Source organism: Pleuronectes platessa, chromosome 23, assembly GCF_947347685.1.
Source record: "Pleuronectes platessa chromosome 23, fPlePla1.1, whole genome shotgun sequence".
In the NCBI taxonomy this organism is placed as follows: Eukaryota; Metazoa; Chordata; class Actinopteri; order Pleuronectiformes; family Pleuronectidae; genus Pleuronectes; species Pleuronectes platessa.
The window spans coordinates 8,564,224-8,591,365 of NC_070648.1; the positions used below are offsets into that span (position 1 = coordinate 8,564,224).

At 42.4% G+C, this 27,142-nt stretch overlaps 3 protein-coding genes and 2 non-coding genes across 7 annotated transcripts in view; all 5 read right to left on the reverse strand.

Moving 5' to 3' along the window:
- dennd4c (DENN/MADD domain containing 4C) overlaps window positions 1-11,588 on the reverse strand; it is a 32,101-nt gene extending 20,513 nt beyond the window's left edge. For both annotated transcript variants that reach the window (XM_053415610.1, XM_053415609.1), the window contains exon 1: window positions 11,181-11,588. The gene's annotated coding sequence lies outside the window, so the exon portion shown is untranslated. The remainder of the gene's footprint in view (window positions 1-11,180) is intronic.
- Window positions 11,589-13,460: 1,872 nt separating this feature from the next.
- On the reverse strand, window positions 13,461-20,770 carry haus6 (HAUS augmin-like complex, subunit 6). 2 transcript variants are annotated; one of them, XM_053416117.1, is made up of 16 exons: window positions 20,324-20,770; window positions 20,059-20,154; window positions 19,772-19,850; window positions 19,152-19,284; window positions 18,823-18,967; window positions 18,188-18,250; window positions 18,049-18,106; window positions 17,594-17,767; window positions 16,926-17,122; window positions 16,559-16,688; window positions 16,282-16,384; window positions 16,134-16,197; window positions 15,591-15,732; window positions 15,373-15,471; window positions 15,052-15,187; window positions 13,461-14,940 (listed from the first exon to the last, which is right to left on the reverse strand). In XM_053416117.1, the coding sequence occupies exons 1-16, from the start codon at window positions 20,461-20,463 to the stop codon at window positions 14,252-14,254; spliced, it is 2,448 nt and encodes an 815-aa protein (XP_053272092.1). In that variant the 5' UTR covers window positions 20,464-20,770; the 3' UTR covers window positions 13,461-14,251. The 2 variants fall into 2 exon arrangements, with proteins under 2 accessions (XP_053272092.1, XP_053272091.1); XM_053416116.1 differs by having other exon boundaries at window positions 13,461-14,943.
- LOC128430715 (small Cajal body-specific RNA 8) lies at window positions 15,963-16,093 on the reverse strand. Its single transcript, XR_008334070.1, has one exon. It is a non-coding gene; the product is annotated as a small Cajal body-specific RNA 8 (non-coding RNA).
- On the reverse strand, window positions 17,402-17,532 carry LOC128430716 (small Cajal body-specific RNA 8). The gene has a single exon (XR_008334071.1). It is a non-coding gene; the product is annotated as a small Cajal body-specific RNA 8 (non-coding RNA).
- A 654-nt stretch (window positions 20,771-21,424) lies between the features above and the next one.
- plaa (phospholipase A2-activating protein) lies at window positions 21,425-26,732 on the reverse strand. The gene is made up of 14 exons (XM_053416036.1): window positions 26,505-26,732; window positions 25,903-26,096; window positions 25,701-25,801; window positions 25,426-25,546; window positions 25,012-25,179; window positions 24,761-24,896; window positions 24,372-24,541; window positions 23,748-23,896; window positions 23,450-23,669; window positions 23,254-23,319; window positions 23,087-23,158; window positions 22,769-22,876; window positions 22,280-22,450; window positions 21,425-22,123 (listed from the first exon to the last, which is right to left on the reverse strand). Exons 1-14 carry the CDS (start codon window positions 26,645-26,647, stop codon window positions 21,555-21,557), a joined length of 2,388 nt encoding a protein of 795 aa, XP_053272011.1. The 5' UTR covers window positions 26,648-26,732; the 3' UTR covers window positions 21,425-21,554.
- Between the last annotated feature and the right edge of the window lie 410 nt (window positions 26,733-27,142).

The following is a 27,142-nucleotide window of genomic DNA, read 5'->3' on the forward strand; positions in this document are numbered from 1 at the left end:
TTAAGGGAAGGATGCAATATGTAAAAAAAACATTACATTTTTGTATGGATCCAGGAAATTAAGAGATGTGTTTTCAACTTTTTCGTTGATTACTCAGAGAAAACCACATAAACATCCATATCTAGTGAATTTAAAAGAGGGTTCATAAGGGGACTGCTGAGATTTTGCAGAGGTACACACCCTTCTAGTTTTAACCATGCAAACACAAATTATCAGTTTAAGGTATGAGAAAACATGTAAGGCAAATGTGAAAGAATCAGTGAGGATTGAAGTAAATCTGTTTGCATTAGAAAATGATGGTGTGTATGAGCTGCAGTACAGGGGAGTGCATCAATTGGCTTGAGCTGTGCAAGGAGTTACCTGCCTGGGAGGGATATTGTTCAGCCAGGAGACAGCTGACACACTTGTCTAGACTTTTAGCGGTTGATTTCTTTCAATGATTCCGGGACAAATTACCAAACTATCGTCATCATTTAGACCAGGATATCGCATCTTATCTGAATGATACACGCAGTCCCCTTTTTGTCCTGAGCTGCCAAAATGGATTCGTTTCAAGTGTACGGCCAAACTTACAGTCCAGGTAGCTCTGAAGAACTGTAGCTGGACATTTGCCCAGAATGTGGCCCTGTTTTTCATTGCCCTTTTTAAAAGTATGTCGGTAAAACACTCGGATCAAAGAGCATGCCGTGTAACTCTGAGAGAAAGCCTCAGGGAAGCAAAAACAATACAGTCTGAATGACCTTATTTTTTCACAAAAAGAAGTGCTTGGCTGAAGATGGGATGGACGCACTTTACGCAGTGAAGATGTGGAGACCAGCTCAGTCTGGGGTAAACTTCATTGCACAGGTAAAATAAATATTATGCTCAAAGTGGGTGTAGTGTACATATTAACTTTTTTTTAAAAGGCCATCCCTATTATTTTGCTATATTTCACAATTTGTTTTGGGACATTTACTCGTTCTGAGGAATGTCAATGAAATTAAAGCTTTTATTTGTTCTCATAAATAAAATGTTCTCAAAATGATTCCAGATGTGGTTTTGACAATACAATGTAGCCTCATCTAAAAGCCACACTGCTTTAGACTGGATCCAGCTCTTGTTTTTGTGATCATGCACAACAGCAATGCAGACACAAAGAGCCGTGTTGAGACTTACTGCTCTGAAGAGAATTATCAGACTGTGTCCATGGTAACATCTGAAACCCTATTCAAAAGCAAATTGCTGGATTTTTCTTTTCACTCTTCATTCACTTTATTATAAACTTCACTGGTAAATGAGTTCTCACAAAAGACTGGCCAGTAAATGTACTCTGGCCTATTAGCCAGGGACTGGATGGTCTTCCTGTGTGGGGGGGGGATGAATTAATGTCACTTTATAGCTAGAACAGATCTCACAAAACTGAGCAAACAAGTTTATTACACAATTTCACAAGAGTATAACTGAGGTAGACCCTTTGAAAATCAAGAAAATATAAATAGCAATTCTGTTTCTGGGTCTTAATGTCATTTGAACAGTGGTTGTTTAGTTAATATAAACTGTATTTGGAATTCCACTTCAATCCCAGTTCACATCAGTGCGTAAGTATGACGTCTGGAGGGAGGACCAGCTTCTATTATGACTGTTCCACTAAGGACCTGGAATCTGCCCTCTCTTTTACACTTTTACACTGCTGACCTCTATTGTCTCCATGTCCAGTTGTTCACATATGATGGGGCTGTAGGTCAGCTAGTGGCACACAATCGGGCAGTTGCCTGCATTCCACCTGTTTCCAACACTTCCTTTGGTATTTTATTTTCAGAGAAGAATACTGTGGATTTTATTCCCTGATTTAAATGTTAATGTAACACACTTGAGCTGAACCCGTGGCATATAAGCTAACAAGTGTTTTTATAGTATATTGAACAACATTAATAACACTGAAATAACTGATTTGTTTAAACATCGTTTACGTTGAGGAAAAATAAAACAGTATTTACCTACTGGCTACTTGATGATTAAGTCCAATATTTACTCTTCTTTTAGCACAGTTTTTGGTCTCCACCTAATCCTGAGGGAAATATCTGATTCTTTAGTTGCTAACTTTTTCTTGTCTCGTTCTCTTGCTCGGAGTCAGTACGTTGGGTACAGTGGGTTTTTAAGAACATTTTCCAGCCTCCTCTTGCCATAAGCGCCACTGTGAGAACAGCGAGGCTGAACCAACACTGTTAGCTGTCCGACTGGAAAATCTAAATAACAGAGCTGCTATAAAGCTGATTAGAAAAATCTATGACATGAAACGTATTAATTTGATCAAATGTTTACATAAAAAACATTTATTATAGCCGCTTTAAAAGCCTTGAGGGAATCAGGCCAGTTCAAATGTGTCAGATAAGCAAAGACTGCCCAGAGCCAACAATTTCCAGTCAATACAAGAAAAAAAATATATAGATATCTTGAATGTTATGCTTTGTATGGGACAACTGTTTAGGTTTAATACTTAGCTATTCTAAGCAGTTTAAAAGCTGCTATACCTTAAGTGAAATGTAACTGCATATAGTGCCGCTGTAGGAAACATGAGATCACCAACTCTTCCCTAATTCTAAGCCAGGTTCTTTTGTATTAGCAGGTAATGTAAGTGCAGTGCCTCCCAGAAATAAATATTTTCATGTTGAGGAAAATAAAGGACCTTTCCTTCAGGCGCTTGTAAGGAGAGCAAAGGATATGTTTTCTACCTTTATTCAGTCGGGCATGTTGGTTTGTCCTCGACAGTTCACCTTTGTCAAACCAAAACTGACTTACGAAGAGCTGGAACTTAATACATCTCCTCTCTCTACGCTGCAAAGGGCCTTTATACATCTTTCTGTTCTTCTCCTTAATCCGTTTTTCATCTTCAAAGCAACTCAAGGTTTTCTGGATCAGTAACACCATCACCCCTATGGGCCTCTTCCTCTGTCTTTGTAATTTGTGGTATTTTCTTAATCTGCAATCAAAGAAATACATTGTGCTGCATACCATTCACATTTGAATCTCTGTCGTGAAAGTAGTTGCAACTACTTTTCATCTGCTCCAAAATGGTAATGCTGGCATGAAAAACATCAAGTCTGTGAGTCACACGGTTTCCTGACAGGAGGGGCGCAGATCACCACAAACCTCACAGCAAGGAACAAAGCAATGTTCGTGGAAAGAAAAGAAAAGCAAACACTACCCTGAGTAATCAGCAGATCTGTTAGGATCTGACTGGACTTTGAATACTGCCCCATAAATGTTGGCCAAGCCAATGAGACTCACTTAAAACACTCCATCTTAAAACTATAAGCGACAAATACTGCAGCACCTCACATACGAAACCACTGACACCTGCTTCCATGTAAAAACCCAACCACAAACTGCATCAGAGGTATGTGTAAGTGAACTCATTCATCTCTAGTATTACAGTACATGGCAGGCTGTTCTGAAAATCATTTTGTGTTCTAAGAAAACTGGAGCTACAGCAGCAACACAACACATTATTTGTTGCCTTTAGAAGTAGGATTAGTCAATGATACACGTCTGTCACGCAATATCGCTTTGGTGCAGACAGGGACAACGAACAGGGTCACCACCTTGTAGGTATCTGCCATTTTCTGGACTGTAACTGAGTCCAAATTAACATCACTGACACTGAAATGAGTCATCCCGTTTCCCTACGAGGCTTTACACCACCCAGTGCCATTACGTCTGTGGCGGGCATGCTCTCAATGCTGGAGCCCCAATGGGGCAGCCCCCTCCAACTCCACCGCACACCTCACAACCACACAAATATCTATCTGTGACAGCCCATGATAGGCTAACATCGATGCTGCCAAGGCAACCCAGCCCAAACAATGCCAGGCAGCGCGACCCTGAGCCACGACTTGTGTTATTCTAGCTGAGGAAATTGATCTGTTTCCAAGGGTACATTTAGTATTGCTGACATGTTCTCTGTAGTCTGAGTCAAAGAACGTCAAAATGAAGCTCATTTTTAAATGGACAGATAATAAAACGGCTGAAATGGCCACTATCACATTATGTGTGGCAAGTAAACAAAACATAGTGGTGGCCATAAACTGAGAAGGGGCTGACAGGGTATTAAACTAAAAGCTTTTAAGACTTGTAAATACAAGCAAACTTTACAGTATCTCTTGCCTTTTTAAAGCAGGGCGGAGAATAATCACATCAAGGAAAACGTTGTACCCTTAAGGCAAAGAACAGTGCTTCTTTGGTCATGCAGTAAAAACAATAGTCAAACTGGCAGACAAACTAGTCCCTTCAATTTTCAGTGCGTGAAGTCTTGTGTTGTAATCCGAGCCCCAGCTTCTAAAGGTTGTGCTCTGCCCCTCCCTTCCCATGTGAGAACCTGTTCCTCTGTTACTCCTGAGCCCCGGCGATCGAGTGTCAGGCCTCTTTGTCTGAGCTGCACACTCAGGGAGTAAGGTCACTGCGAGGCATGACAGAAAAATGCTACTCAGCCACAGTGGACACAGTCTAAATTCAAAAAGCCAAGGCCTTGATTGGAAGTGAGTCTCCAGTGCACAGACAGCACAGACTGTAATAAGTGATTATTTGTTATTACAATGAGATCCAATGTTAAGTTGTTTTTCATGCTGCTTATACTGTGATATTTACTAAGTTAGTATCAAACAATTGTGACAGGTCCAGCTTCGTAGATACCAATATTGGGGCTCATTAAAAAATGATTTTAACTCAAAATATGTCCCATTAGTGTTGAACCATGCAAAATCGGACCAACCACCATACATTCATTCATTTGAATCATGATCTCACTGCCTAATCTCCAACACACAAACATCTGATGCCGGATGTCTTTTGAAAAAAATACAAATTCTGTTAATTGAGTGATAAGTTTTCTAAACGGAACCAGACGTTTGGAGATCAGATGAATTAGGACTGACAACAGAAATAGTCATCTTTAACAAAGTAATTTCAGCTCAGCAGACGTACAAATACTTGTTTGTGATATTATCTAAAGTTTCAGGTAATGAGTCACAATAGCCTATTCTTTTTAAATCAGTATCTATACAGAGTAATATATACTTCAGAGGAGCAAATGTAACATGACAACACTTATAATATGCAAGTATGTGCCATTAAAGGTATTAAATGTGTGAGATATTAAATACAGGTCACAACTGGTGATCAAAATTAAATGCGTGATCACTTTTCCTCCTGAAATCCTGCCTGAGCCTGACTGGACCAATCGTCAAGGCCTCTGGTTTTCCTGCACTGGAAAGAATTGTTCCTCGTCACTTGTGTCTCAACTTGCTTACAAACGTGCCAGAGGTTGGCCGTGCACAACAACCGCCCCTGAGGGTAGAAGAAAACTCTTCAGCTTCGATAAGTAAAACTGGGGTGGTCCTACTCTTTACATTCTTGTGTACCAAATCTACTATTTGTTCATTTTTAGCACATGTCTGGTGTTGATGGCATTTCACTTGCAAGTTCCTGAATATGCACTGTGCCAGTTTCAACTTAGGCAAAGCTAAGAAAAGCTGCAGAGACTCAGGCACAAACAGAAACAGAGATTTCTCTATTTAAGTATAGTGACTGTAAACCCCTTACTCCATCCCCCATGGTCTGCCCCACAATGATCTCATCCCTTTCACACAAAAGAGCCTGGAGGCTCGTTCCCCAGGGGAAAAAGAGCCGTCCTGCGGGTGCGCGCATGCACAAGTGTGTGTGTGTTTGTGTGTGTGTAATGCTGGGTGACAGACAGTGCTGTGTTTGTCTCACTTATTTCTGCAGGAGCCCTGTCAGGAAGAAACCACTTGCAGCTTGTCTGACACAGCAGCTGAGCATGACACATGTCTCTGCAGGGTACTGTACCATCAGACTTGAACTTCGGTTTGCCCCAGTTTACATTTCACATAAGAGGAACGCAGCAGGAGATTTTCCAGATCAGAAACGTTCACAACAACAGGAAAATGTATTTAAGATCCAGACGAGTGGGTGGCACCTGGGTACAGAATGCAAGAGGCAAAACATGACGGATACATTTTGCTCTGGAAAGCGCAGTGTTTTTGTTAACAGCACATTGACACCGACGTCTCCATAAGCTCTTGAATCTTTGTCGTCTTTGCCCATTGACATCTTTCTAGGTGTATGGCATCTCTTTTTCATCCTGAGATATTTGTAACATTCCAGTTTCCCGTCCGTTGCGTGTTATAAACAACAGCAGTGGGTTTAGATGCAGACCTTTAAGAGGACAGGTGGATTATTCAGATTACTCCTCTCCTGTGACAAGTGTACATGTATATGAGCCTCTGCACCTGTGCTAAAATTCCTATTCATGCCCTTAAGATCATTCGAAAGTTCAGAGATGCACTACGACATCTTCTAAAAGGAAACGGTGACTTCTATTTGACGGTGAGGTTACCCATTGAGCTTCAGTGGAAGGCTCTAAAACACACTGCGTGTCAGCCTCCACAGCTCCAGCCTCGGCCTTAAGTGCCACTCTGTAACTCTGGAGGATCTGAAGAGCACAAGTGGCCCTCCCTGGAACCTGTCAACGCAACGTGTCGTCCGTGGTGAAAGCCAGACTTGAGAACAAGGTGCCAATGAGGTGACAAAACCTCGACGGCCACAGAGGGAAAAGGGAACAACGCTCATGTGTGTTTCCTCCCTGAGGTGGAGCGTGGCTTTCTGAGGAGGGATAAACTCACAATAAAGCCACTGGCGTTTTTTTGTCTGATTGAACTCATATGTCGCAAGCTGCAGTGTGTGTGCACAGAGTTGGCTGTGACTGTGGTGTGTAAATACCTCACTCTGCTAATTAACCCTAACAGCTTGTCGCGAGGGAGACTCCCAGCCTTACTTGTCAGAGTGATCCCTCAGCCTCAGGTTTACAACACAGAAAGGAAGAAAAAAATGGACTTTGACGTTTACTCTGAAGGAAAAAAATCCTCAAGAGCAGGAAACATATTGTTCAATATTTGCTCTAGAGTGAGAGGTGGAGCGTTCACGGTCTATCTGCCCGTTTGGCTCCAGATAAGCCTGTGCAATACCCTGGCATTATCACATCCATGTGCTAACAGCGTCTCCCTCGCTCTGCAGCGCCTCAACAAAGCAAAAAGACCAACGGTGAACCCCTTTTCCTCAGTCGTGTTTGTTTAACCCTGGCAGCTGTTTTGTTTTATAAACAGACACAAAATCCAATTTCACCGAGGGGCAGGCGACGGCTGTCAACACGGCTCTCAGAGCGGGTATCTGACTGCCAAAACCACACCGATAACAGACGTGACGGATAATCAACAGATGGTTGTTGTTTTCTATGGGTTAACTAATTTATTTCCCCCCCTTTGGCCATAGTCTGTTGGTTGTGTATGACGTTTCTTAAGTCCTAATTGAGCAAAACATTTCTGCCATCTGATTAAAATAAAATCATAAGCAAAGGAGTATACTTAAGCTGCAAAACATTTTTTTAAATCAATGACATAAATTTCTGATTAAATTATTATTTTAACTACTATTACTTAATTTATCATATGGGAAACAATAACAAATGTCCATTAACTTAAGTTTCCATTTTTTCACCAATTGAAACATAAAAACTAATATTTTTTACATTTTAGAAAGCTTCTTTATTTGCACTTTATACATAATTATCAAAAACGTCTTTCCTTACGCGAGTCAAACTGTCTGTTGTGGTTTGTGTCGGTCCCCCGGCACTCCTAACTGCACTGGATCCTTGTTTAGAGTTTTTTCAAGTTAACATCAAAGCAAACGGCGGCAGCAACCGGTGACTCAAAGCGAGATCAGGGGAGAAATGGCACCAATCCAAATAAGTGAAGCTGAAGATTACAACTTTTTTCCACTAGGCTTACTTTTCCCCTTTCTGGTTGATCGTCTCTATTTTTCCTCCTGGCTGATTTGCTGTTGATGTGAGCACATTTATTTGCTGAGGTGTGTCAAAAACAACTGCTGCCTGCAGAGAGCCGACGGCAGCAGCAGGTAGGTTGTGTCTCCCACAACATGAGACCTCACTGATGGAGGGTTTTTCACATCGAACGAACCATTGTGCAGTACATGCCTCTCAACCATACACACACACACACACACACATCAACAAGCAAGGGCAGTTTGGGAATTAGAATAGAGCCCGACCGATTTTTGGCCGAAGATATTGATCTATAGAGTCCATCGGCCTTTCACAGACACATTTGTATCAGCGTTTATATTTCTTAAACCATTTTTTACAGAATAAACCATGTTTAAATTGTACGTAATAAATAGTGTTTATTTTGTTAATTCAAGTTCTATATATCGGGCTGTATTTGTGTTTTCCATTTTTCGTCTGCATCTTCTACTCTTAAAACACCTCTTTCAAATCTTCTTCATTTCTATCAGCTTTTTAGTCTGATGCAAGCCATCGACATGCCCAATGTCAGTGCATCTCTGAAGCAGCTTTAGTCATAAGGGTTTGATAACGACATCTTATATATAATTATATATATATCGTTTGATATGGTCAGTTAAAAACATCCTGGGGAGACGGACGTATGATTAGCGGCTCAGAGCAGAGAGGCCAGGCTCAGCTGCAACGTCACAAGACTGCCTCCCTCCTGGAGCGTGACAGCCCGGCAGACACAGAGCATTCTTTCCACTCCGAGGAGAAGGCAGAGAGGGCAAAGTCATTGCCCCTGCTAACAAGGGCTTAAACCAGCTGAGACGCAGGTTCACTGAAAGACGGTGACTGGAAACACTACCGGCACAGCACACCTAAGCTCAAAGGTCGGAGGAAGAAAATGGGTAACTGGAGAGATTTTCTGGCTGCATTGCAAGATTCTCATTTTTGCTCTTTGGCTAGAGATGTCTGCCTGGAGTTAATGTGTGTTAAGACAAGCGAACAGACTGATAAGCAATACGCACTGAGGTGTTTCAGGGAAGCGTTGACTCAGGAGATTGTAACTTCAGTCGTCTCTGCATCAAATCGGGAGTTACTTCTGGATAATTGAGTAGAAACGCCAGGTTAAAAAAAACATACATAAACTGCTTTCAAACATTAACTGAACTCTGAATAATCTCCTGTCAGTGTCCGGGGGGGGGGGGGGGGGGGGGCTGTCTGCAAGGACGCAGATGTGCAAATGAGACAGTCCATCTTGTTTACACCCAGGACATGTGTCATTCATGCATTTTGGTAACTGCTGTATGTCAATGACGCAAAATGCTGTGAAAAGTTCAACAGGGCTTTATAATACGTTTAAGACGTATTGCTACAAAAGGTCAGAATACTCCACTTCTTAATTTGATTATGCTTCTTCCAAGAATGATCTTATTCAGGTTAAGATAATGCTGTTTCCATGGCAGTGTCTTATTCCAACTATTAAATCGGGTTAACATCGGAATATTGGCGTCCTTCTAAACACAGTTAATGTCTGAGCTGTAATGTCACCTGAGGAATAGCATAACTTTAAGTTAACTCCTAGTGGACTGACCTTCCTAAAAAAATCGGCACTAATCGTTTACAGAAGACATTTCACACAGTCACACTTGTTGCAGCTTTTCTCACACTCATAAAAATCCTACTTGACTTTTGCCTAGGCAGCCACAAAGTCCTTGGCCGGCCTCCTGGTCAGCTGACTGAGCCCGTGAACGACCAGGAGCAGTGACAAAGTGCGAGGTCAATGTACACACAGCCGCAGCGAGTGCAGGCATGACCCACTTATTTAAACTGTAACAGTTAGTAGGAGGCAACAGTCATTCCACTCCCTTTTTCCAGCGGCTGTCAGGCCAAGCCAAGGTCAAGGAAGAGTATTTTTTCCTCCGCTGTGGGTCAGCAGCTCAGTGCTGATGCAACTAAAACTTGCACGATTGACCTGCTCCACCGGCCTCGGTTATTCTCACAGCCTGGCCTCCCTGCTGCATCTTCAGGTGGTAAAACACTCAGATGAGTGCCACCGGTTCATGGCAAGCGGAAGTTGCATCATTGGGCTCTGCTGGGACTCGTGCCAACGCTGTCACAACAGGAACGTCACACACACACACACCGTGAATCATGGTGGGAAGCCGGAGCAGGGAGAACGACGCTGCCCTTAGGGGTTATAGACTCCTGTCAGCTGGCAAACAGTCAAGTGCTGAGGCATAGATATGTGAGCAGCTTGGCATTGCATGTAGTGGCATTAGCTCTAACCCCAACACACACACACACAGCCACAAAAAAAAACTGCATGTCCTAGGGTTGGGGGTCCCAGAAAAACAGAGACACAACTGCAGCATCAAAGACTCTGCAGGAGCAGACAATAAGAATGGCCACTGCTTTAATATAAAAAATTATGATTCCATGTTGTTTTTCTTTGAGCACTCGATCAAATGGTCCCTCAGTGCATTGGTGTTTGGCTTGCGTCCGACCATGCATTTGATCACTAGCTCCTGTTCAACAACATTGTCAGGTGTTAACTAATGATATCTCAGCAACTTTACAAACCAAGGACCAAGCTTTCTGGAGGTCTTGATGATATTATAAACCATAACTTTAGTGAAGTTTGACCAATTTTAAATATTTTTTGGGGCAATTCAACTTTAAAAGTTATAATCGATCAAAAGGCTTGTTTGTTGTATTGAGGAAAGCGTACTGCAAAATAAATGAATTGATCTTGCACCATTTTCGACTAGTTGTAAAAATGCCTCATTCTATTTTCTTGTGGTTATTTGTTGCCATTGTTTTTGTTTTTTCTGAGAGTTTATTTATCTGTATTTATTCTGACTGGAGGGAGAAGCCTCTTTGTACCCGAGCGAGGTGACAATGAAGATCTTTAAACCTTTCACATCGATCAGGCTGTAATCGATCGATGTTAACACTTGTATCTGTTTATGATCAGTGGCCATATCGACCACGCTGCACTCAGGGCAGGCACCTGCAGGGCTGGGGGGGGGTTGCAGGAGGTAGAGGAGGAAGAAGAGGAGTGGGGGTGTTTTGTTCCAACTGTTGCATCTGACCCACAACTCGATAAACATAAACACAAACATGTCCTCCCGTGTTGAGCCCGTGCAGTGATACGTGGCTATGTCCCTCTCTCTCTCTCTCTCTCTCTCTCCGCGGCTGCAGGACACACGGTGAGAGGAGAAGCAGGAGGACGAGGAGGCGACATTTCAACGCAAGACCTCAGCGACACTAAAGTCCCTCAAACACTTCACCTGAGGACCCGCGTCCTCCTCGGTTCACTCACCAGCTGTTTACTCTGCGGCCGCGGACTCTGTTGACATGGAGGCAACTTGCTGGCTTCGTCTCCCTCCGCTTGTTGTAGTCCGTGTTTCTCTTTGCGCACAACAGGTCGAAGCAGGAAGCAGCGTCCAGGAAATCGAACACACACACACACACACGCGCGCGCGCGAGCAGCACCTCCGGAAGAGTCTTCACAAAGTTTGATGGCCGCTTCTTCCCCCCGCCTTACTTTTCATCCGCTGCTGGGGCTGGAGGCCGCCGCCATGTTGGTGTCTGAGAGTTTACAGGCTTGTTGAGCTTTTTCCTCCCTAAAACGAACGGACCCGCCCAGAGGAGGAGGAAGGAGAGAAGGAGAGAGGGGAGGAGAGAAGGGGAGAGGGGAGGAGACAGGGGGCACAAGAGAGGGGACAGAGGGAAAGGAGAGAGGAGAGGAGACAGAAGAAGAGGAGAGAAGGAGAGAGGAGAGAAGACAGGGGACAGAAGAGAGGGGAGAGGAGAGAAGAAGGTGATTGTTCATATATTTTGTTAATATTGATCCAAACATAACACTAACATTACTAAGATGTTTTATTGTGTATATTAAATGACTTCCGGTCTTCTGTCACTGTTGCTTTGACTAACTTGATTTTTATTTTGTCTTTTTTTTTTATTCGGTCTCTGCCGCCCCCTGCTGTCTAAATATAGCAATTACACTAATTTAAAAAGCAACAGGTGTTTTAGTTTTTGTTGCTCTTTGTTGGACATTTGGAGCTTTTATCTGAATAAAGAAACTAAGTTAATCTGTTCAATAAATGTAATTATATTATGATATCGTAATGGCATGGTTTTAAGATGTATTGTGCTGTAGCAGACAGAATAAATGAGAAGACCTCCGAATTAAATGTGGTTGTATTTGTGATGTGGTATTGGTTCAATATCGGACTTTAACCACAAGAGGGCGGCATTTTAACACAAACACATTTCCACAAAGGAGAGAGGAGAGATGAGAGGAGAGAAAAAAGGAGAGAGGAGAGGATAGGGGAGAAGGACAGAGGAGAGGAGAAGAGAGGAGAGGATGAGAGAGGGGAGGAGAGAAGTGAAGGAGAGAAGGGACAATGAGAGGAGAGAAGGCGAGATGAAGAGTAAAGAGGAGAGGAGGAGAGGAATAGAGACGGAGAGAAGGAAAGGAAAGAAGAAGAGAGGGAAAGAGGAGAAGACAGAAGGAGAGAGAGAAGGGGAGAGGGGAGGAGACAGGGGACAGAAGAGAGGGGACAGAAGGAAAGGAGAGTGGAGAGAAGGAGAGAGGAGAAAGGAGAGAAGGAGAGAGGGGAGGAGACAGGGCACAGAAGTAAAGGAGAGAGGAGAGAAGAAGGAGAGTGTTCTTATATTTTGTGTTAACATTGATACAAACACAACACTAACGTTACTAAGATGTTTTATTGTGTATATTAAATGACTTCCGGTCGTCTGTCACTGTTGCTTTGACTAACTTGATTTTTGTTTTTGATCGGTCTCTGCCGCCCCCTGCTGTCTAAATATAGCAATTACACAAATTAAAAAAGCAACAGGTGTTTTAGTTTGTGTTGCTCTTTGTTGGACATTTGGAGCTTTTATCTGAATAAAGAAACTAAGTTAATTAGTTCAATAAATGTAATTATATTATTATATAGTAATTGCATGGTTTTAAGATGTATTGTGCTGTAGCAGACAGAATAAATGAGAAGACATCCGAATTAAATGTGGCTGTATTTGTGATGTGGTATTGGTTCAATTCGGACTTTAACCACAAGAGGGCGGCATTTGAAAACACATTTCCACAAAGGAGAGAGGGGAGGAGAGAAGAGAAGGAACAATGAGAGGAGAGAAGGCAAAGTAGAGGAAAGAGGAGAGGAGGAGAGGAGAGAAGAAGAGAGGGATATTGGAGAAGAGAGAAGGAGAGAGAGAAGGGGAGAGGGGACGAGACAGGGCACAGAAGAAAAGGAGAGAGGTGAGAAGGAGAGAGGAGAGAGGACAGGGGACAGAAGAAAAGGAAATGGGAGAGAAGGAGATTGTTCATATATTTTGTGTTTACATTGATACAAACATAAAACTAACATTGCTAAGATGTTTTATTGTGTATATCAAATGACTTCCGGTCTTCTATCACTGTTGCTTTGACTAACTTGATTTTTATTTAGTTTTTGATGGATCTCTGCCGCCCCCTGCTGTCTAAATATAGCAATTACACCAATTTAAAAAGCAACAGGTGTTTTAGTTTTTGTTGCTCTTTGGACATTTTATCTGAATAAAGAATAAAGAGTTAATCTGTTCAATAATTTTAATTATTGTATTATGCAGTAACTGCATGGTTTTATGATCCATTTGGCTGTAGCAGACAGAATAAATGAGATGACCTCTGAATTAAATGTGGTTTCATTTGTAATGTGGCTTTGGTTCAATAACGGACTTTGACCAAATGAGGGCAGCATTTTAACAAACATATTTCTCTACTGTTATGATAAATCTTAGTTTATTAGACAAACTTCACTTTAATAAAACAAACATGTTACTATACATTCTTGGTGTCTAATGGTGCTTTGAAATTCAGTATTTGTCATGTGATGGCTTCATAGCTGTTAATTCAGCAGCATTCAGGTTTTCAAGATGATGCTTAATGGTAACAAAATCAGAGCCATTTAATTTTAGCTTTAATAATTGACCTGTTAGTGATCTAAGACAGATACATGATATCTCTCACACATCATCTTTTCACAAAAGACGCTCGTAATACAATGAAATGTTGCGGGGAAAGGAGGACAAGTGTTTCCTCTCACTTAGAACCACTTGTTATTCTACTTGTTAATGACAAACACATCGATTAGAAACATCTCTTAAAAAGCCAGCTTCAAGTTGACAAGAAATAAACACATTTGCACAATTTTATTAAGGCAGTCCATAGTCTTATTTTAAATTAAAACCAATCAACTCCAACACAGGCAACTAGTGGCTATTTAACAGTTATAAATTGATATTTTTACATTTCAGGTTTCTTATCAAAAACCAAGTCAGGCAGTTTAAGACATTAAAGGCTATCATGTGCATATGTTTGACTGTCTGTTAACACTTCATGTTGTCTATGGGAGAGAACGTGATGAGTTGGGGGAGGCTGAACTCTGGTGTCTGTGGAGGCGAGGGCGTCGCCAGTGTGTCGAGGTCGAGTGAGAAGACCTGGTCCGAGGCCTCCGCCGACTGTACGGGCGTCATGAGCCAGCTTCTGTCCACACCAGACACTGTGTCGCCCGAGAGGAGACACTCCGGTGTCTTTGTACTACGTTGGATAAAGGAGCCACCGTCGCACACCTGCTGGGTGTGATCCCGATGAGGCGTAGGGTGCGGTGACAGCGTGGCTTCAGTCCTTAGCGAGGGGATGAGGAAGTCGTCATCATCGCAGCTCTTCATATCGACCGCTTCATCGTCAAGACTCAGCAAACTGTCGCAGCTCGACATCTCGGGAAGCGTTTCTTGGTCAAGGGTGAACTTCACTGCGCTGCTGCCGGTGCCACTCGGGCTGTCGAATGTGTCGCAGGTGTCCCACAACAGAGTGGTTTTGAATGAGGCCCCCTGCTGGCAGATAGGGGGGTCAGTGCTGAGGGAGAGGCTCTGGGTGTACGAGCTCGTCGAGACATCGTGACCCTCCTTGGAGGAAGCAAGCAGCTGCGTGACGCTGTCATTAAACTTGGCTGAGCGTCGGAGCTTCTCTGTTCGGTCCTCTTCAACTGCCTTCCGCCATGAGGTTTTCACATCCTCTACTGGTTGAGGAAACAAAAAGAGCCAAACATTTGAGTTCCTTAAAGAAAAATAAGCAGTTTATGCCACTTGCATAGAGATATAAAGCTTAATAACATCCCGTGACTTACTCAAGCTCTCAGGTGTACGAGTCAGTTGTTTTTTAGTAGAGAAGGGATCTCCCTGAAGAGTGGTGAGGAGACCCTCCAAGTCCAGACCTTTGACCCGGACCTCTGAAGGACTTGTGGTAGTTACAGCATCTGCAAACTAACACATGCACAAACATGCTTTAGTGTTTAGAAAGTTGATGTAGATGAGGATGAAAACTATTTGTAATCCCATATATAAAACAGAATAGGTTATACAGATTTATCTCTAGTGTTCTCACATTCCACAATCTAAATACATTTCTAAGCCTATAACATTTCCATTCAGTTGAGTCATTGTTATACCTGATCAGCGAGGTTATCACACTCCATGTCCAATATCTGAGTCTTGGTCCTCATGGGAGCCACCTTCTCATGAACTGGAGTCGTCTTCCTCACACTGGTCTAAAAAAAAAGAAAAAGAAAAATGTTACACATGATTTACTCCAAAAACAAAAATGTTGCACAGATAAAAAAAAAAAAAAAAAAAAAAAAAACCAAGGATGGGTGAATGAACCACTCACCTGAGGTGGTGGTGATGCTGGAGCGCAGTGAGGGGGGGACGGAGGGGTGTCAAACAGCCAGTCGAGGGAGGTGTTCGCTGGTGATGAAGCTTCAGTGGGGCCAACGGGACCATCAGTCCCCTCAGCTAGTGCAAAGCAGGAGCTGTTTCAAGAGAGACCAATAATATATAAATACTAAACAAGTTCCATTTCCCTCACAATTCAGTCCATGTAAAAGTTACATTGAGTTTCTTTAAGCGAGTAAACACAACTATTTCTTGTTATATAAATAGAGAAATTACAGTACAGGCACACATTTCCTTTACAAAATACTATGTATCAATAAACTGACTATTGAATACATTTAATGTCTTCTGTCTCAGGGAAAACTAAATGTATCTGCTCCGTATCTGTCCGTGGCGATTTCTCTCAATTCGCCTCGGTCATCAGAGAGCACGTATGTTCTAGGGAGGACTAGTGACGGACAGATCACAGATCAGAACTGCCCAGGTATCTGCCTCCCAAAAATCTGATTTATTTCCTTTAAAAGCCGGATTACATTACCGTTTAATTTCCGAATAACTCGGGGTGGCGGCCTCATGCGATTTACTCTCTGCAGAATTCTCCTCTGAAAAATTTATATAGTACAATTACAAACAAAATATAAAATTGCAAACCTCTATCAACTGAAGTGTAATTGGGTCCTGCTTACCAAGAAGTTTAGCAGGATACTGGGAGAAGACACTTCTTCTGTAATTAGCTTCAGTCATTGGCTTAAATGACAACGGTGCCATTGGGGAGAGAAAGCCAAGAGCCTAGAAACCCAAAAGAGATTATAAATAAATCAAGCCTTGCAACTTCAGTGAAAAAGGTGGTGTTGTGGTGAGGAGCAAGATCTCCACCAACTGAGATCTGTCTCTAAATCATCAAATCATCCCAATTTAGCATTTGCCTGAAGAAAGTAGGATTTGATTGGTTTCAACACTCACAGGATCTTCATTCAGAAAAGAGAAGAGTGGCGTTTCTTTGAGGGTGTCCCTCCACTTCCTGTCCCACTCAGCCTCCAAGTCTCTGATGGTACCACTGACCTCGGGAATTTCTTCCTTAGAAATGTTCTGCCTGAGGAGAGAAGACAAAGACATCAATACACAGATACTCAGGTTATTATTCTCAGATTAAATTATTCCCTCAGGTTTCAAACATAACACAGCCTGTACTGGACATTCCTTATTGTCTACGCGTCTGACGAGGACCATCTCGCTGCGTTCTTCACTTGTGTGAGGAAACCCCACTAAAAGCCTTATCCTAGATCTCAGCACCAGTTGTAGGTCTATGGGAATGTGGGTTGGTGTATACCTGATGAGGTGGAGGTCCTGCAGCACACGGGCCATCTGCTGACACTTCTCCTGCAGGTTCTGAGGACTGAGCTGAAGCTTCGGGGCGCGAGGGACTTGAGAACGCTCGTCCTTAAGGATCTGCAGCGCGTGGTTCATCAGCTCCAACACACACAGGAGGTTCAGCTGGCCGGCCTCATAGACATTCCCTGAACTCAACTGGAAGGCACACACACAGGAAACAGGGATTTATTCATACTGCAGTGCATCCCCTGTAGCCACCAATAGTTTCTTTAAACATTCAAAGTACCTCAATCCAAATGGAGGTAAAAAAAAGACTAACCATAAAAATGTTATGTGGAGATTTGAAAGCCTCAAGAAAAATGCCCACAAACAATAATATAAACTAAAAACAAAGTAAAACAAATATACTTGTGTACTATGATTCACAGGCGCCCCACCGGCCAATCATCCGGTCTAAGGTTTAACAGAAACTAAATGTATCTGCTCCGTATCTGTCCGTGGCGATTTCTCTCAATTCGCCTCGGTCATCAGAGAGCACGTATGTTCTAGGGAGGACTAGTGACGGACAGATCACAGATCAGAACTGCCCAGGTATCTGCCTCCCAATAATGTACTATGTATAGAAAATCCACAGGCGCCCCGCCGGCCAATCATCTTCACTCTCACCTGATGCGGTAGACGTTCGATTCTCTCCAACAGACAACGGGGAATTTTGAGCTCTCGATCCGTCCCATCCAGGACATGTTTGTCAACGTCTCCTTTCAAAACACTTGCCACCGCATTCTGCTCCACTTTGGTAGTCGACAGCATTCGATCAATGTCTGACCACAACGAGCGCACCTTTGGATGATTAACTTTCTGTGAGTTATTTGAAAAAAATACCAAGGTCCCAACAGAACAAGGACTTACTAAAACATGTTTGACTCCTAGAATGGAAATCCCCAACATGCATCCTGTCATAGTCTGATGCTTGTGATCAGAAATGTACAATTAAGACTAATAACACTAATATTGTAAACGTTATTGTCCCCTAGATCAACACTAAGACACATTTCAACATGGGGTAACCCAGAGATAAGACAATATAACGCATGATAAAAATGTCACATGGGGATAACTACCTTCTTGGTCTTCTCAGAGAGAGAAGCTCCCTCCTGTGCAGAATCGCTGCTGTAACGCCTAAAAGAGGAGAATGCAAAGTGTTTACTTTGTCCAACAGCATTAGTCAGAAGTACAGACAGGGGAAAAAGCCATACATACTTGAGCAGGTCCCCATACTTTGCACCCTCTTCTCTCAGATCCCTAATAGACTTCACCAGAAGCCTTCAGGAGAGAACAAACAAAACAGCATAAATAAGTAGAATGAGACTTCCGTGGGACCTGAAGCTAAACCGATTCCTCCACAGCAGACGCATGCTTCATGTGCAAACCTCTACCCTCTTCAACATTAAGTAGTCTTGTGCACATGGCTGTAATCACACTGATTGCCGACACCTTCCAGCGGTGGGTTTTACCAATTAGTGCAAAGGGGTGGGGCATGAAACAAACAGCCAATCACATGCAACATGAACAGCAGCTTCTAATATCGCACAAAACAAAGTGAAACAGCCAACGTTTTATAATAAATAGACAGACAATGCTTGAAATTATTTATTTAAAAGTAACACTGTTGCGAAACAGAGAAATTAAGAGAAACTGAAATACTATGATCAAATTTTTTGGGTATCTATTTTAAAGAGATCCTCGCCATTTTTTGGGTGTATTTAGTTTTTGTTAATTAAAAAGAAGCTGGATTAACTGCCCTGTACGTTTGATTGCAATGCACGACTCAGATTTATTCATAGCTTGCTTCCTGTGATGTAATTGTAAACAGCCAGGGACTTCACAGGACTTACTGTGCTCGTCTATGATACTCCTGGAGAAAATGATCTTGATCCACCGCTGTTTTCAAAAACCTTCTACTGGTCAGGTCGAGTCTCCTCTCTGCCATGTGCAGGGAGGAAGCGGGCATTGCTGCAGCCTCAGGAACCCAACTGTCTTCTGCCAATGACAATATTCAAGATTTATAGACTCACAATTCGTTTGCATGCCAACTTTGTAACAAATACAATTAAATGAGATTAAAGAAAGCTTGGACATTTTTGTTTCGTTCAACACTTTACGGTTGTGTTAAGCTTGTGAAGACTTGCTACTGGTGGTGAAATGTTCTCTTATGAAGACCTACCTGTGGTGAACGTCTTCATTTCCTGCAGCATGACATAGTTTGCCAACTGAAGCATCAAGCCAATGAACTTGGGGCCTCCAGGGGAAAGGAACAAGGAAGCAACCACTTTGGATCCCGCATTTGCAATTTCATCCTACACAAGGTTAAAAACTAATTAATGTATATGTATCATATAGTACACTAAACCTGTATTTGTAAAGTTAAATACATTTTATCAACAGTTTTATACATTTTGGGATTAAATGAGCAGGAAACAGCTGAGAGGAAGGCAGGAAATATCTGTTGAGAATGGGATAACATGCAACTAAAAGATCTCAGCAGTTTCAAACACTGGACCCAGCTGTTTACATTGTATGCATCTAAGATCTTAGGCCATAATTACACACCAATATGAAAAATTCGAATTAATGTGACTTATATGTATTTCAAAAACTGTACACAAAAAAAGGGTGAGGACCTTACAAGAATGACAGGAATTCATAAGGAATGAAGCAACAGAGAAAACCTGATCGTTACCCTCCCATTTCCAGGGACGTAACTGGATTATATCATCAGTGAAATGATCTTTCAGAACAGACCAAAAACATGAACATAAAAGTGTAACACCCTCAAGAGCTCACCATGATTTCTCGCAGCCAGGCGCAGGTAACTTTGCGGAACTCTGCGTCTGCTTTGGGGTTCAGAATAGGCCAGCAATGCCTTAAAAAAAAGAAAGAAAAGATTAGATCAACTTGTTTGATCACAGTTAGTAAATGTATTTGTTACAGCAACAGATTGTCCCAACGAGATCAGAGCCAAGAAACCAAAACAAGAAGTCAAGTGAAGATACAAACAGTATGTTTAATAAACAGTGAATCCTGCACATATTTCTATAGGACTGGGAATACATGATCAAGCATATATTTACCTGTATGCGTCATGAAATCGTGTTGGGCTGAGTTTGACCAACAGGAAATGGATTACTATGTAGGAAGCGTCTTTGTTTGGTTTGTCAAACATGCTCCTGTTGGAAATAACACCACACGCAGTTAATATAAACTTCATTTTAGAGTATCGTGAGTGACATTTTACGTGTTACTTGAAATCGAAGTAGAGTGGATGGCGTTTAAAAGGTCATAATACAGCAAACAACACAAGACTGTCATTGTTGTCCATCCTAAAAGCGGACTCACGGCCCCAGGTTGATGTGTTTAGCATTGATGTTGGATTTGGTGATGGACGACGTCGCAGTGTCCGCTTGAAATCCGAGTCCGAGGAGAGAGAACCACAGATGTCTCCCGTTCTTCTTCTGCAACGACGCCGGGTTCGCCATTATTCTCAGACGGAGGAAGAAGCGACGTGAGCGTCCGGTTGTGATTTAGCGGAGAGCCAACATGGCTAATACCACACTGCTAGCCGGCTAGCTTAGCCGCTAGCCACACAAGTTTAACTGTTAGCGGAGTTAGCTTCAGAGCTTGTCAGCGCACATTTCACAAAGCGCTGTGAAATCAACACGTGTTATAAGATCTGTTAAAGTTGTCCTGACGTTGAATAACACGTTTATTAAAGTTAATTAAACTAATCAGCTGTCGGGAAACGCAGCGATTCGAACGCCACCCGCCAATTTCTGTTCCTGGAGTCACCCGGAAGTTGTTAGCAAGTACTTCCGTTGAATGATACTTTCTTCTTCTTTTAATGGTTTATTTATAATTTTACATAGTCTGTGTGCTTTTTCTAGCATCTTCGATTAATACATATTATTAAAAAATAAATAACTTTTACCTATATTTATTAAAATATATATTGTGAATATTTAATATAATATAATGCAACATGACTATATAAAAGTTGGATAATGTTCAGTGGTTCCACAGTATCCTCCAAAGAAATATTACTGATTTACACGCAGCATTAACAAGTTTTGAAAAATCTTAAATAATAAACTATTTACTCAAAGGACTTCAACGTGTAAATTAATTTTTTTAATCTTAGAAGCAATCTCAACAATCTCACTGTCCACAAGTGCGACACAGCAGTTTCTTTTCCAAAGTTAGAATTTGAAATCACTTGCCCTGAAATACGATATTTCACTGAGGTATTCCTCCAGTTTAACATGTTACAGTGCTACATGACGGTAGGAAAAATATAAAACATATTTGGCTAAATATATATTTAACGTCTTAACATCTTTAAACCACGTGCCTTTAACTCTTCTATTTGCCATTATATTATTATAGCATTCAACCAACAAATTAGTTAATGAGGAGATGAAATAAAAACGCAGACTAAGCATATGCAGTGACTTCATTTGTCCTTTTTATATTACAGAACATACATTTATTTAAGTCTCCACCACAACTGATCAAGCAGAACAGAGCAACAGTAAGAAAGACGTGCTCTTTTGTGTTTTCTAATCAATTACCCCTATTGCATTTCTTTTAAAACCAACTGGCAACACTCGGCCACCTTAGTTGAATCAGACACTGTTGAGTACTTGGATATCTGAGAATTGACCCCCAATGAGCGAGCCAGGTCCTTGGCTGATTGGTCTGATGCCACTGTGGTTCCCAAAGCCACCAGCAGTCGGAACACAGCCTCTTTGTCTTGCACCGTCTCCAGAGCTCTGCTGGCCACAGACAAGCACTGGGCCTTGGCCTCAAGATCGGGTTGGCTGTGCAGGCAGGCGGCATAGTTAAGCACCAGAGTGGCCAGGGCAACGTGGATGTTCTTATTGCTTACGCTGGTCAGGTCAGCGGCACGTGATAGCACAGTCTCACGCTGGGCCATGAGGAGGGCTCGGCCGTGCCTTCCACTGAAGCAGTTACACAGAGTCCGCAGCGCCAGCATCTGGTTGGCAGGACGTCCCTCATGCCTCATGAGGCTCAGCAGAAGGTTGCACAGCTGGACTCCCTCTGCCTCGCCACAGAGGCTCTCGTTAACCTGCGGGTGGCGCACCGCCAGCCTCATTATGTCCAGGACAGGAAACACTATGTCTACAATCCAGGGGAGAGGAAAAGGGAGTTTGGTTAGTGGATATTATTGTACTGGAAAAACTTTTGGATTCTAATATTTTGGAATAACTTTGCAATAAAACATAAAACCAATGAACAAAGACCATCATAGATTGGGTTTGAAAGCTGTCGCTGTACCTTCAGGCCAGTGACAAGCCTTCCAGAGGAGGTTGATCTGCTGCAGGTTTGGAGGATCTTCAGAGGAGTTCGGTGCACAGACTGACACCAGCAGCCGGTTAAGGCTTTCCAGAATCTCTTCAGACAGCTTGTGCTCCTGAGGGGCATGTTCATTCAGCTCCCTCAGCTTGTCTGATAAAAACAAATTGGGAAGCTATATGGTAATGGTATTTTGTCCAATATCCTCACGAGAAGAAGTGCGTGTGTAGTGTTTACTTTTGAAAATTATGATAACCTAAAGAAACACAGCTCACGTGTATATGCAAGTGTTTACAACAGCTACATAGCCAACATTAGCATTAGTTCAAATTTTACAGATGCATTTTAAATCTCCAGTATCTAATGATAATAAATATAATGAATTAATAAAGACGTTTTGTCATTACAACTCATTCAGCATGTTTTGAAGCAGACTGTAGCTGCACATCATCAAGCACACAGAATACTTACCAATGATCTGTATGACATTGGCCTGCTCAAAAGTCACACCATCAGTCTTAGGGAAATAGATGTTGGTTCCGATCTGCCTGCGGGTTGCTGAGGAGTAGGATTCTCGACCTGTCAGGAAAGAAAATGATCTGCCTTGTGCTTGTGCCATTTAAATATTGTAGACATTCGATTGACACGGGTTTGTGTTATCTACTCATATCATGATTCATCAACAAACTTAGAAGCCTCATGACCTCATCTTACAGAGTGTTTGTATAGTTTGTGTTTTGTCAACATTAAATGTCCAAAATCTATCAGGTTCCATAGCAATGAACTCACCTGTGAAAGGATCTGACCCACCTACAGGAGCAGTTGTGGTGTCACCAGACCCCGGGATGTAGCGACCAGAGCCTGTGGTGAAAATAGAACACACACACCAGTAAAAAAAAACCCCATCTCTGGTGATGTTCAACTTGTGGAAAACCTTTACAGTAAAAATACTGTACCTGTGAAGGGGTCAGCTCCAAAGCCTTGTCTGTTATCAGAAGCCCCAGGAATATACCGAGCTCCTCCTGTGAGATTAAAAGACAGAACATTTTAAGGACAATTTAATCTTAAATACGATAATTAAAATATGAAAAGTGTACAGTTTATAAATCACAAAACACTAGTAGAAAAACAAGTGAGTATGTTTTGTCTCACCAGTGAATGGATCACCACCAGCAGGCTGAGCTGGTCCCACCACGTGACCTTTAGTGTTCTCGATGATAAAATGGGCAACCTGGTCAAGGAACATGGGGCTCAGGTCATTCTTCTGTAAGAAGTTGTGCGCTGTCAGCCAAGGGTCCTCTGACAGGTTGTAAGGCAGCTTCATGGATGGCCCTCCCTCGTTCACATCGATGGTGAAGACGTAGTCATACTCCTGGGGGAAAGATCAGGAGTCAGTGATGACTTTTCTCATTGCAGAGTTCATACCTGGTCAATTGTCTTGTGTCCTTACCTTTCCTTCATACATCACACTCTTGGAAGTCTGGTTTGAGCCTCCCACCACATCCCCGATTTTTTCCCAGCGGGCATTGTTGACACTCCACTGATATGCCTCCACCTTCTCATCCTCTTTAATGAGCCGTGTCTGTCCATCACGATTTCCTGGAGGAATAAAGAGAGCAAAACTATCCTTAAGCAGAAGGGCTACTTTCTCTTTATGCTTGTGAACCAGTGACACCAGATGCAATAATGTGAAACATGATAAAATACATGTCTATTTTCTGACAATATCTTTTCTGGTATTCATCTTCCTTCATCATGAGTCCTACATGTTCCATTTAATTATATGTTTTAATAAGACAGAGGTACCTCCAGTAGTTTTGATTTATGTTGGCTTTTCTGCCCAAACATTTGATGGAATATCAAATATTAGTATGACAAGATTTTTCAATTTTGTATCATATGTTTTCCTCAAGGACTATGTACATATGTCACCAAGTCTATTTAGCTTTGTTGCTTTTTTGTATATATTGATATTAACGTAGATAGTGAGCATTTAAGATAAATCCTTTAAACAGGAGCTTCTAGTCGAGTAGATCTTCTCCTTTTTTTCAAACGTTCAGTGATAATTCCTTACCAGGCTCATCCAGGTGTTCCCTTCCAGGAAGATCCTCCACTTTGATGTCTCCAAAGTCGCCTGTCTTTGGGTCAATGGTGGCTCTGGAGAGCTCATCCTCAAAGGCCTGTATGTCCTCTGCACTGGCTATGCGGTCCTGAGCTTCCGTAAAAACACGGATAATTCCATCACTGTGGGCAGAGAGGCAGCATCTGGGTTAGTCACAAAACTACTTACTCTAAGGTCACCTAAGAATCTACACCACGTTGTTTGGACAAAACATTAAAAAAAAAAAATGCTGTGAAAAATAGTATGAGAAGGTCTTTAAGTGTTTATGATGTGACAAATGGAGAATGGATGTGCTTTGGGAAATGGTTATTGACTAAATATGCTACATTCAGTTCTGTTACCTGGCTCCAACAGCTATATCTCCATTAGGAAGGATACAGCAGCACCAGACAGACTGGGCAGGCAGGCGGATGGTCTGGGAGCACTCTCCCTTCCTCCATATCCTCAACGACCTGTCCTCTCCTGTGCTTACAAAATCTGACAGGGAAAAAATATCGTCTGTGGTCAGTATGAACAGCATAAGAAAATGGATGTTGGTTGAAGTGGTTACTTACGCCCACATTTCCGGCATTTAACTAAGAATGTAACACACCTTGGCAATTGGGGAAGACGGCTATGCTGTAGATGTAGTTGGTGTGGCTGTAATAGACCTCTACACATTCGCCTGTCACCAGCCACCTTCTGATACTAGCGTCATTGCTGCAGGAGAAGAACTCAGTGTCGCTGATCACTGCGAGTCCCCTGACACAGTCCTCATGGCCTAAAATGAAAGAAAGAAAAGATTGTTGTATTTGCAGCTTGTAAACCTTTAGCTCCTGTACAATTCTACAACATTTGTTAAAATTGGGAATGTGGAGAATGGAATGGAGGAGGACATTTGGTTTATTCTCATCAAACTATGACTGAATTTGTGTTATACTACAAACTTCTTCTCAATGTGTGTTCTTAAATATGGCCCTAATACGCCATTGTAATTTACTCAGTTTTAACTTTTGCAAACATTCACCTGTATATGTTTTCTCACAACGACCAGCCTTCCAAAGCTTTATGGTCTTATCTGCTGATCCAGACAACATGAGGCCTTGTTCAGGTAATATGATCACTGCCCAAACTGCTGCAGTGTGGCCCTGTATTCAAAATAAAAAGCAGACAATATCCTCTGTCACAATATCTAATCATGTATTTACTTGTCAAAGGTTCAGAGGAAAAACAAACATATTTTTTTTAAACATTCAAAAGGTCAGCTACAGTCAGTGTCAAAGAAGAGACGCATTGACATACCTGCAGGGTCATCATGCACTTCTCATTGAGCCAGACTTTGGCCGTGGTGTCCCAGGAGCCGCTCAGGAGTGTCCCGAACTTCCCAGATGACAGAGTGCAGACTGAGGAATATCAAAAGTTAGAAAACTTGAACCAGGATACACAAACTATCAACACGCAGAGCAAATATAGGCTGTTTACTTGTGTGCTTAGCCGGACCCACCTGTGTTTTTGTGACCCTTGAGGGTGAACAGGGGCTCCGGTCGGTCCAGTGAGAAGACACATATGTTGTTATCATTCCCACCTGTCGCGATGAGTCCTCGGGGATATTTGTCACTGGGTGTGATCATACACACGCAGGATACAAAGTTTGAGTGGCCAGACACGCAGTGCGACTCTGTGAAGCCTTTGTCTGGGCTGTCAAGAGGAGGGCACAGAGCAAACAGTCATGTGAGGTGAAGAAAAGTGGGAACAAGTACCGTATAAGGGTTTTGCTGATCATAGTCAGGAGACACAGTAAATGGACTAACAGGCACAACACGTGAACCAATGGCGGTCCGGTGAATAAAGCTGTTACCACAACAACCCCGAGTTACAGCTGAATGAATGACAAGGCTAATTTGAGTGCATGTTAGCATTGCGCTAACAAACACGGCTACCAACGTTAGGTGACACCTCTGACAAGTGGGTTACTTGCGTGGTGGTTGCTATTAAAGCTTTTGTGACCAGTGTATCTTTTCCTGAGGATAATGTTACAGGGAAACTCGCTTAAACAGCAGATGGCTTCCCCGGGTTGTTAGCTGGTAGCAGGCTAATGCTCGCTACCTCGGTACCCAGACTCTTCCGGTTCGGTCTCTGGACACGGATACGAAAGCTCCCTCCGGGAAAACAGCAGCTGCGAGTCCCCTGACGTCCATTTCGTGTCCCGGTATGGAGCAGCGGAGTTTGTACGCGCTTGAAGACGCCATTTCAACCCCCGACAACACCTCCAGTAAGGACAAGCTCAAATCGTGGCAGCGCTAGCTTGTAGAGGCGCTTCCGGTGGAAACAGAAACTGCCACTGATATGGAAGGGCAGCCCCCCTCGATGCCACACTGTTTGGATGCAGCTGTCACAGTTGCCACTAGTGTTTTGGGGCAGTTGTCCCTCATAGTTTATGAACGTTTATTGGATAGTTGATGCTGCCCATGGAGTCATGGACAACAATATTGATGCCGGCTGGCTAATCTTTATAAAATAAAGTGAAGTGTATTGATATTGAAGCAAACTGTTATTTATATTTCCTTGCTAACCAGTAATTTCAAGTACATCGCCACCGATGTGATTGCTTGAAAATGATTATTAATATACATTTTTTGCAAATTTTGCAGCTAAATGGAAACAAACAATACAATATAAAAGCCTATCAGATTTGCCTATATGCAAAAAAGTCCAGATATTGATACAGATAAAGAAATGCACAA